The following is a 12,270-nucleotide window of genomic DNA, read 5'->3' as shown; positions in this document are numbered from 1 at the left end:
TACAATTTCTTAGACTCATTAACCTCCACCTCCATTTATCAAGGAACACCTCATTAAAATCTTTAAGAACTAAAAATTTAGTTATTTGATAAACATATCGGGGTTAACTAACTTTTTAATTCTTAAAGTTTTTTAAAATTCAATTTTTAGTCTTTACAAAAAAATTTAACTAGTTAAAGTCCTTTAACTTTTTTGAAATGTTTTTTAGTTTCTAAATAAAAATTTGACTGATCAAGGATTCTTAACTTTTTTATTTATTAAGATTTTGAGTTCTTAAAATTTTAAAATTTTTAGTTTTTAGTCCTTGAAATCTCATTAAATAAATAAAAATAATAGGTTTAAACTTTTATTTAGGGATTAAAAATTAAAATTTCTAAAAGTTTAAAAATCTTAACTGGTCAAACAAAAGTTTATCGACTAAAAAAATTAATGCAAAAAAGTTAAAGGACCTTAATTAGCTACAATTTTGCTAGTAACTAAAAACAAAATTTCAAAAAAGTTTAAAGACTAAAAACTTACTTAACCCTTATTGTTGTGTAGTAAATTTTTTTATTATGTTATGTTATTTTTATAAATGGGTTGAATTTTTTTTCACTTTATGTCACTTTTTCTTCGAATTAAAATATGACATGAGTAGAAAATATAAAAGATTTAATTTTTTTTCCTAATGTGTTATATTCATAAATTCCTGTTAAATGAATTTTCAACTAAATGTGACATATTAACATGTGATGAATCTATGATAATAACTTAAAGTGTTTATTATTTTAACAAGATAAGAAACACAAATAGCAACTCAAATTATAAAAAATTAAAACTAAAAATTAGTATTAGTAAAAAAAAAAACAAAAATATATGATGCAATGAGAAACGGAAAAAGAAAAGGAAAATGAATAGAAATTTTAAGAAATGGAATTACATAAAAAATTATATATTCATATTATGTATTTTTTTTCTTTTAGATACTACCTTATAAATAAATATTTATGTATTTGTAATTTTTTGGGTTACGTAAATTATGATGCATTTTATTTGTTGGATTTGTTAAAATTATATTGTTTGTTTAATTTAATCAAATATATAATTTTTAATGAAATTATGTGTTTATTTTTTATGCAAATGGGTTTACATTTTCAAATATTAATTTATATATTAGTGGAACTAGATTTAGTATCTTTAAGCGTGATTTTGAGTTCGCGTGTGTGGAGAAAGCATAATTAGGAGTGAAGATCACATTAAATGTGGTTGACCATAATACTTTATATAAATAATATAATTAAATTTTTTTATAAAGATCCTTATCTATTATTCCACCAAAGGACTCCTAAAATGTTATGATCGGTCCTGATCACTCAAGCTGTTGCTAGCTTGCTTTTGAGAAAATTAACCTTAAAATGAAAAGTGAACTCAAAACACCTCAAAATACATTGAATAGCCATGACATTCTCCATAGTGGGATTTACTTAACCAAACCTGATATAATCGTTTTCTCGTTCAATACCATCCTTCGTTTCTCCTTAAAAAGTATTACCTCCCCCCACTCAAACATAAAAAACACGGAGTCTTTAAATCATATGTCATGTGAATTTTCTAGAAAAATCATAACACGTGCACAAGGAAGATTGGTACACACATAATAATAAATTAAGATTCACAACGCATTCTTAGTTACTTAGCACAAACTTTTATTGGTGCAAAATGATAATACATGGTATAAGACAAGAACATTATAACCAGGAAGTGCATCATAAACAGGGATAAAGGTAATAAGGAGCATGTAATTTTTCGTCCACGGCAAATTCCACACAATGGTTGGTAATTGTTGGAGGAGGACCGGCGACGATGAGTCGAAAGTAGACCCCATTTACTACTTCTCCCTGCATTTCGGCTTTTATCAGCTTCTGCTACTTGAACGTCAAACCAGCTTCCTTATTGAATTCTGTGACAGCAAATTGTGCGATCTCTATTAGGGCAGGATCGTTGATTTTAATGATGGGGATCCACCTTTGGGGTTAATTTCATTCCTACCAACCCCAGAAGCAAAATAGAACAAAGGCCAATAAATGTTTGGCTTATAATATTTTTTATATATTAAAAATATGAAAAGTCAAATATTTATTATATTAAATTTAGGTATTACATTTATAACATTAACATATATTATATTATAAATATATTATCTGTTAATGTTATTAAAGTAACTATATATTATATTCGTTATACACAATAATTAATACCACACACTATTATATACAAGAGTTTTAATATTGATTTTCAAAGAATTTTAACATTGATTTAGAACTTAGGTTGAAATAATCGTCATTCAGTTTTAGACTATTCAATATTAACTTTTTTTACAATTTTTTTTAATATTTTATCTTTTTTTTACAATAAACCAAGCTGCAAATCAAAACCAGAACCAATTCAAACAAATTGTATAATAAGAGTATTGATATATATACATTATTATCAAATAAATATCCTGTAAATTAACAAACACTATGAGCGATACAAACAATAAAGGAAAGATAACCTGCAAATTATCACAAAATCATAATTGGAGTCATTGAAAAAATAGTGTAATAGTGGACGGACAAATTGCTATATGTAACATAATTTACAATTTAAGTAAAATAATATATCAAGTTTGTTGCTTTTGTGTGCCTAATTGCAAGGGCATTCTCATAGCATGCTTTTGCAAGATCAAGCTTACCACAATCTGCATAAATACTCCCGTAGTTATTTAGTGCCTACAAAATATTGCAGAAGACAATCAAATGACTGGACAACCAATAAGACTTAATAATATGGATAGTGGATGAGGTTACTAACTTGTCCTTTGAGAAGACCATCTATCTGAAGGACATTTAAGTGCTTCCTCCAGAAGTTCGATAACATACGAATCAGATTCGGGATCCATAATTGTATCTGCTAACACATATGCTTTTAGAAAATAGGCTTCAAATGATCTTTGAATTGTAATTGACCTATTAGTCCTAGCCAGTGCGTCATCCCGATAGCCAGAATCATATAGAATTCATTCTTCATAAATTAATCTTTCTTGCATTGAGCTAGAATGGTTTCTCGCCATCCTCAAACATTTCATTGCATCCTTTTGATAGTTTAACCTATGAATTTCATAAATGTGAGGAATTCTCTTGATATTACATTTTATTAATTGGGGTTGACAGACTAGGAAGCATTGACACTCAAAAATAAAAAAATAAATGAAATCTCTAGATACCAACAAGAACATTATGTATAATAAACAATGTGATAAGCTTATCAGTTCTAGAACAACGTGCAATAAATACCACAACAATTCAAACTATAAGAAGAGAGCCACTGCCTATAGTTTTGATTAACACATGTGCTTACCTCAAAAGGAGTACTGGCGAAACTCTACTAAGCACTTTCCAGGTTCATTCTCCAGCATCTGATGTATAATAAAAAGTTGTCACATCATCAGAATCTTCATTTTCCAGTGAGAACACATCTTGAAACTGAAAATGCTCTTGTGGCAGTGAGGAAAAAAACCGTTGAAGAATAATAAAAAGAAAATACTTGAATTTTTTACCAGGGAGGTGGAGGAACTCGCCGAACTCGTAGTTGTCGGGCTTGAGCTTGATCTAGACGAGCTGGAGGACGAGGGGGCGGCATGTGCAAATGTCGTTGCCGCGTGGGAGGAAATCTCGGCCGACGAGGGCTTCGAGGATGCTGGATTTGTCACTGCTCTGGCTGTTGACGACAACAACTTGGGGGAGGTCGATGGTGGATTGACTTCCGATGCGGGCAAAGATGTCCTAAAGGCGATTCACCAGGGAGATCACGCTCGAACCAAGAGGAGCAGTAGCAGCAGATGCTTCTGTAGGAGAAGGGACCTCGTCCGCCATGATCGATGGATCGAACCCTAGCTAGCTAGGGTTTTGTTTGAAATAAATGGTTGATTCATTGACTGGAGTGTGGAGTGGGGACTCACTCACTCACTCGTTCCTGTGTTGTGTGTGTCTGGCGTTCCCTCACTATCTATTCAATTTTAATTTTGGAGAACAAGCATCAAACAACATCAATTTTATAAAAATTTATGTTATCATAAACAGTTAAACACATAACATCAATTTTTTAAAAATTCATGTTAACAACATCAAACAGCATTTAATTTTACAAAAACCATATTACCATACACACAATGTGAATTTTTAAAAAAATAAATATTAACAAACTCAATTTATTTACAAATATATCACGATGTTTTTTTTTTTACCATCGATTTTGATAAAATTGATATTAAAATAATAATGGTAAAAACATATTTTTAGTAGTAATATATATATATATATATATATATATATATATATATATATAATTAATAAATAGAACAATTAATATTATATACTGAATTTTTTTTATAAATTTTGCATTAATACTTGTCCTCGTTTATCTTGTAGTTTTTTAATCCGGTCATTTTAAAAGGTAGTTAGAATCAACTAATTAGTTTTCCTTTGTCTTTTAATTTCCCATATGAAAAAAAGAGTCAACTAAGTAATTTTCTTGATCCAATCACTAGTTTGGTTCTCGTTCATTCATTTGTCTGTCTATTTTTTCTTCTTCGAGGGAGAAATTTTTGGATGGGTGCAAACTCAACACCTCATCTTTATACATAATTAATTAAAAACAAGTTTATCACTACTAAAAATAAAAGAAAAAATGTTTATTGTTAAATAAAATATAACTCGGAGCAGAAAAGTAAAAAAAAAAAAAGTAAAAAAGACAAGAATAAGAATTTAGAGAGAATGAAGAATGAAGATTATGTATATTCTTTTATTGATAGGTACAAAAGATAATAGAGGAAGTTACAAAACATAAATATAAATAAGAAAATATTATAAAAGATAATAAAAAATATGATAATCACAAATAGATTATTCATAATACTCCCTTTTGGATGTCTATTATTTAAGAATGTGTCTAGTTAAAATCTTACTAGGAAAAATCTTGTGGGATAAAAATCTAGTGAAAAAAAAATACATCATTCTTTAATACATTATCATTTGTTTCATTAAAAACCTTGCAAAGAAAAGCTCAATGGAAGAAAACCATGGCGAAGGAAAAAAGGGTTTAGAATGTATTTATTTCCCCCCTCGTGGAGTTTAAGATGACAAAATACCATCTTGTGAGTCAATTGCTCAAAAGTATTCTTTGATAACGACTTTGTAAAAGAAATCTTCTAAATTCTCATGTGAACACATTTGTTGAACATTTATATCACCATTCTTTTAGAGATCATGAGTGAAAAAGACTTTTGATAAATATGCTTTGATGTATCCTTTTTTTAACCCAACAATACATGTAACATTGTCTTCATATGTGATCGTTGATGTCATTTTTTCCTCATATTGAACTAAAATTTATGTATAATTAATTAGTTTATGTGTCTATTTTGACATATTTCACATATTATCATGAAATTTTCATATCACCTCATCTAAACTTATGATATGATATTTCATTACGAGACTCTAACAAATAATCTTTAAAATAATGAAATACTTGCTTAAATATTTTTGTATTGGTGATAAATTATATTTTGCTAGTGAATTAGTGGAAAACGATACATAATTCATGTATGTATAATTTTTTTTTATGCATAATAAGAAAGTTATTTGAATTGCAAGAAAGTAATTTTTGTGCGACTAAAATGGCCATGAGAAAAATATTCAGTGGGCAAAGATATTTTTCTTGTGTACACTCATTAAATAGATTTTGTGAAAAATATATGTAATCATATAAATTTTAGAAAAGATCAATTGTGCGTACAACATCTAATTAATTTTTACATATTATCTCTCTATATTACTCTTTTATGTGAGATACTCTTTCAACTCAATTCTCACATGGGCTTGATAATTCATTTACTTGACAAAAAAATTAACAAAGTTTACAACAAGTTGGTACAGATCACATTAATTATTGTATCTGCTAATGATTATCAGAATGGTATCATGACCAATTCATTTGAGTGCCTTACTTTTTTATCATCTACCAGTTAGACTCGTTATTTTACTATATGATGTTGATTTTTTTCCTGACTTTTATGCCAAGTAATAGAGATTAGTTGACAATAAAAGAAGTCGAGTGCTCTCTCTCTCTCATTTGATCAACATAATAATGACCGTAATATACATTTATCAAATAACAAGGGAATTGAATATCCCAAAGCCAGAACTCCGCTGCATAGGCGTTAAATTAACACACATCTAATTGCAGGTGCAGGTGCTTTATAGCACCAGGCCAGGCTTCCATTTTTATTTTGAGAGGTTGGGAGTTTCAGCGTAATTTTTTTGTTCATGCTTGCAACTCTATAGCTTCCTAAGTTGGTAAAGACATAAAATAAAATGTCAATATTATATTTATGGTGGATTTTATGTTTTCCTGAAAATTCACTGGTTGAATTAGTGAATGATGCAGACATGCTAACACAAGATCTTGTATTTATCATCACTTAAAGTTGTATGAAATATCATTTTTCATCTCAAGATGTTTGATTTATTTCTACGCTCTGTTTAATTTATCTCTAAACCGATGTAGGGCTATATTAAATTTTTCTTGATCTGCTTGGATTCTAGGAAATGACACGGTGTTGAGAAAACCTATATATCTTGATTTAGTTTGGTTTTTAGTCTTGGTGTTGATTGTCTTCAAAAATAGAAAGATTTTCTCCATCTTTTGAATAGAATTCATGTATTCCATAAGATCATCTATTTAAATTTGATGTAATTGTTAGTAGTTTTTTTTTTTTTCCTACATCTATTTGAATATAGACCTTGATTCTAGAAAAGGAGTAGTTTTCAATGGTGGTCTAAGTAAAAATTATCTTGCCTCCATTGGCATGAACCTGCATACGAACAAAAGGAAAAGTCTCATATGGTTGTTTTTGAGCCGATATTTATTTGTGTTTTTATATAATTTATTATTTGTATTCTGTCTATGATTTTCTCCATTTTCTTAACTTTTATTTCAAATCCTGGACGGCAAAAAACATACAAGAAATTTTTTTCTTGAAATTTAAAATATTTTTGGAATGGGATGTAATAATAACTGTACGATCGTGAAACATGTTTCATCCTTTATTGATGAATTAACGTTCATCATAGAAAATTAAGTCATATTTGTACGACGACAGCACGAGGTTACAAGTCAACACGTGCACTTTTTTTCTTTTTCTTACTTCTTACAGGGATAGATATGAAGTATGAAGCCTTCGTTTCAAAACAAGTGCCAAATTTATAAGTAATATCGTATTTAGTTTGGAAGTGATAGTTTGGAGTATAGGTTCAATTTAGAAGTAATATCGTATATAGTGGCAGGGAGTAGTTCAACTCAATTAAACCTAGTGGAGGGTATAGTTTGGAATCAAATATAATAGTGGGAATCTATAAAAAAAATAATAATAATTAGAGTACAACTCAATTGAACCTCCTAAAAAAATCCATCTGATATGAACAAGTTTCATTATCTACAAATTGCCTACAACAAACACAATTACAAACGATTCGTCATTTATAATTATTTTGCTTAAACTATCCGCATACTTTAGGTTGAAGTTGTACATGATAATCATATACTCTATATCTTGCTTGTATGCAAGATTTGCCTTTTATAATCACTCTATTTTTGAAATTTTAAATATATCGGCATTTTAATGGCAATTAAAATGAAGTAGCTAGAGTTTATATATATATATATATATATATATTCTAGATTCTAGTATTCTGATAGTACATTAGTCACTCGAGTAATATAAATTTAGTTGAAAAAAGTTAATATATATGATAAAGTTTTTTTCTTCTGAATTTTTAGTGCATCAATTAATAGAGTTTAAATAACGTCATATTTATAAATTTGATTACTTTTTTCTAAGGGAAATAATTTAATTACTTGAGAGAGATATATCTTGAAGATTAATTATTCCAATAAAAAATTAGGAAAACCTGTCATCAAATAGTCAACGAGAATATATTGTCATGTCCAAAATCAACTTAATAGTAAAACATAACACAAAAAGTAGTGAATAAACACCAGCTGATATTGCAGGAAAATATTTGTTGTACAAACATGATATGAGTCACAATTCAAGGAGATTCATGACTTAACAAAAATCGAAAGTGTGAGAATATTATTTTGATTGTGGGATCCAGTTAATTATGCGGAACCCATATTTAATAGCTTGCAAAGTCTGTTGTGTTGAAATTGCATTTTATTATATATGTAAATAATAACTAGAGTACAGTGAGCCGTGCCATAGGTATACTGAATATTTCTATAAAATATTTTAAATTTATCAAAAAAAATTACAAATTTGCATTAGGAATTATTTACAATTAAATTTCTTACAATTTTTTGATGGGAAATTATTTTACAACTGAATATTTTGTAGATTAAAATGCAAGTTATACTTTTTAAAAAATAAAATCTTCTCAAAAAATGAACAGCGAATAAAATTTACTGTGCATAGTTAAAAATACCAAAAAAAGTCTAGAATTAAAAAATATTAAATATTTTATATCATTATTTCCTTATTCAGTATTTGTGAAACAGCATAAGTATTTTCTTTAAAGTTTAAATAAAAAGCGTTTCATGCACTCCTTAAAACACTAACAACCAACAACCTTTTGTTTGCTAGAGATTTGTCTTCTTTTTTTTTTTTTTTATTCCTTAGTTTCTCTTGTTTGCTTTAGTTTTTCCTACTGTACCAAAAAAAATAAAAAATCAACAACCTTTTGTTTCTACTAACTATACTGAGACTCATCTTGACAGCGCGGTGACGAATAAAATTTTATTTGGAAGAGTCTTTAAATAATTTCCTAAGTTGAAAAATTTTAAAAAAATAAAAAATATTAATAGAAATTGATATTCACTAATTAACAAGAGGAGAGTTTTAGAAAACAAGTGTGAGGGTGGAGTTCAAATTAAAGAAAACTGATATTTATTAGATAAAAAAATATAAAGCTTTAAATTTAGATATAAAAATATAAATTAAAAAATATATAAAAAAGATATAATTTAAAAGAAAATAAAAAATATTAAAAAAAGCAAGAAGAGTTTTTATATTATAAATACCAGCGTGGGCTTCATTTGCTACGCCAGAAAATCCACGGATCAGTGAACACTCTCACTAATCCACCCATCTCCATAATCGCTCCCCGCAACGAAAACCTTCTATTCTATTCAACTCCCTTCACAGAACCACAACACAACACCCCCTTAAAAATTTCTATCAAACCAACACACACAAAACAATCATCAATCGCACTTACCCTTCCTCCTCCTCCTCTTCCTCCAAAAGCTGTGCACAACACTACTACTACTACTTTATAGTAATTTTTTCTACCGCTCGCCGCGTCTTTGATACTGACGGTACGTACTCTTACTCTGCTCCATTTTAATTACATGCGGGGTACTGTAAATTTTAATTTTTTCTCCTTCCATTTTTTTACTATACTCTTCCCTACTTTACTCATCCCCTGCTTTAACCCCTCTGTTTCTAAGCAAACAAAACATCTTTCATTCCCTCCATAATCCATATCATATATGCACATATTATTCCTGTATATCCATTTTAGACTAAGCCACTTTGGTTTTTTTTTTTTTCTCTCTCCCTTAGTAGATTCTCCTAGTTTTCTAATAAGTAAAGGAAATTATCAAATACAAAATTTAATTGTGTTACAATTACAAAACAAAATTTGACTAGTCACTTGTGTACTTATCCATTTGGTGATGGATTAAAATTTGAAAACCATCCTGTGGTAACAAATTGTTTATAAATTAATGGGAGCATGAGGTGGATTGGATTACGCAAAGTGAATTAAAAAGATGAATGGTTTGGTCAACTTTGCAGGTATAGTTTTAAAAGAAGAAAAAAATGAACATCTCAACATCAGCCTGCGCCTGCGCCTGCGCCTGCAAACAGGAGCTGCCCCTAGTAAGCTTCCAAAAGGGATCACTTATGATGGAGTCGTTGTTTCATCATCGGAATAACAGCAACAAGGATAAGGTAGTGGTGATAATGGGGGCCACTGGTGCCGGCAAGACGAAGTTGGCTATAGACGTGGCCAAACACTTCCAACCAGCGGAGATAGTGAACTCAGACAAAATGCAAGTGTACAAGGGCCTAGACATCACCACCAATAAGGTCACTGAAGAAGAGTGTGGCGGGGTCCCACATCATCTGCTTGGCACTGTTGACCCATATATAAATTTCAGCGCCAACGACTTCTGTCGCTACGCCACTTTGGCCATCGACTCCATTGTAGAAAAAAATGGCTTACCCATCATCGCTGGAGGCTCTAATTCTTATTTAGACGCGTTGGTCAATCATTATCCTGAGTTTAGGTTAAGGTACCAGTGCTGTTTCCTCTGGGTCGACGTGGCACTCCCCGTTCTCCATTCCTCCCTCCAGGCACGTGTGGACCGCATGATCGAAGCCGGTCAAGTCAACGAGGTTCGTGACTTCTTCGACCCGAGCGTAACCGATTACACCAAAGGGATACGAAGGGCTATTGGGGTGCCCGAATTCGACGATTTTCTTCGCGCAGAGGCGAATGGGCGGCTAGATGAGAGAACAAAACAGAGGCTTCTTCAGGCTGCCATTGCAAGGTTGAAGATCAACAACTGCACGCTCGCCAACCGCCAGATTCAGAAGATCCACCGCCTGCACGCCTTCTGGAAACGGAACATGCACCGCCTCGACGCCACCGAGGTTTTCCGCGGCTCACGTGACGCCTGGCGCGATCACGTGCTCGCCAAGACCTTGATCATCCTCCACAAGTTTCTCTACGGAGAGAAGAAAACGCCGCACGTTGTCCCCGCCGGAATCGTCTCCGCCAAAGACGTAATTGCGGCGGCGGCGGTGCTTTCTTCGCCGCCGGTAGCAATGGCAGCAACGCGGTAGAAAGAGAAAGAGTAGTAGGGCCAGAGAATCTATATACACCATTGGCGCATGCTGAAACACTATATGCCATTGCATATCTTTTTTTTATATATATTTCAGGTCATGTCATTGGTAGTAGTAAATGTTTTACTTACTATATATATATTATATATAAATATAAAAGCATATATATATATATATATATGAATATAATATTTTGTTTAACTTATTGACAGGTTCTATGGAAAATATTAATGTATTTTTTCTTTATTTAGGGTTACATCAGTATCTGGAATACTTAATAAGCGTATTCCGTATAAATTAATTAAGTAAGTTGTTAATGGAGCATAGCATATACGATCCCTGCTTTGTTGGCTAAAGTTGTGGACCTACAGTGTAACCGTAACACTCGGGAAATGCTTGTTAGATTAGATACAGATGTAAAGGAATTTTTTATTTGGTGTGTGCTTATAGTATTAATTAAGAAATTAAAAGAGTAAATATTTATTAGGTAAATTATGAGAGCATAAAAAAATCATGAATTAGTTATTTTTCGTCTTCCCATAAAAGTATTTATATTTTAATTTTTTTATCCAATATCTTTAGGATAAAGGTTATTTTATTTTTTTGGGCGCATAAAAGATGATCTTGTTAATGTATATTGTGCCAGACCGTGTTATTAATAATAATCATTAGGAAAAAAAAATCTAAATATATATGTGGGGAGATAATTTTTTTTATTGAGGAGCTGGGGAGATAAGTTGTTGTCAGTATCAATGAAAAAATATTAATGCATACATTTTTTTTTCTTGAGTTCTTTTATTTTTAACTGATGATAGTAAATTTTTTATTAAAAAATAAAAGTAGCATGGTAAGAAACAGTTGATGTAGACAATTCTGCGGTATATAGCCAGAAAATACTTAGCAAGTTGCTCTATCTTCAAATCTTGTAGTTATTAGTTTTTAATACATGTACAGTTGAAAAGTTATTAGCCTGAAAACACTTTTAAAACAAATGTTAAGATAAAAAGTTTTTCTAATCCAAGGGGAGACTCATATTCTAATAAGGAGGAGAGAGAATAAGTGAATGGGAAAGAAGTGAAGCATTCTGTGAGAGATTAAACGCACTCACTCAGTTTATATTTCACATTGAATCTTGGAACTTAACTAGCTGAATTAGTGAAAGTTTTTTTTTTTTTTGGAAGGCTGAATTAATAAGTGAAAGGTTACAATGAAAGAGTTTATTCTTCCAAGTTTAGACTGTTACTAGTATAATTTAACATCATAATTTAAGTAGAAGTGAAAATTTTACATTTTCATTAAAACAAACCATAATTTAA

The 12,270-nt window shown here is 30.4% G+C and overlaps 1 protein-coding gene across 1 annotated transcript; it reads left to right on the top strand.

Annotated features, from left to right (window-relative positions):
• The first annotated feature begins 9,158 nt into the window (after positions 1 to 9,158).
• On the top strand, positions 9,159 to 11,331 carry LOC114387352 (adenylate isopentenyltransferase 5, chloroplastic-like). Its single transcript, XM_028347525.1, has 2 exons — positions 9,159 to 9,417; positions 9,899 to 11,331. The coding sequence occupies exon 2, from the start codon at positions 9,923 to 9,925 to the stop codon at positions 10,949 to 10,951; it is 1,029 nt and encodes a 342-aa protein (XP_028203326.1). The 5' UTR covers positions 9,159 to 9,417; positions 9,899 to 9,922; the 3' UTR covers positions 10,952 to 11,331.
• The last annotated feature ends 939 nt before the right edge of the window (positions 11,332 to 12,270 follow it).

Source organism: Glycine soja, chromosome 15 (genome assembly GCF_004193775.1).
Source record: "Glycine soja cultivar W05 chromosome 15, ASM419377v2, whole genome shotgun sequence".
NCBI classification, from domain to species: domain Eukaryota; kingdom Viridiplantae; phylum Streptophyta; class Magnoliopsida; order Fabales; family Fabaceae; genus Glycine; species Glycine soja.
The sequence above is the reverse complement of the archived record's forward strand: the minus strand, read 5'-3'. Positions and strand labels throughout refer to the sequence as shown.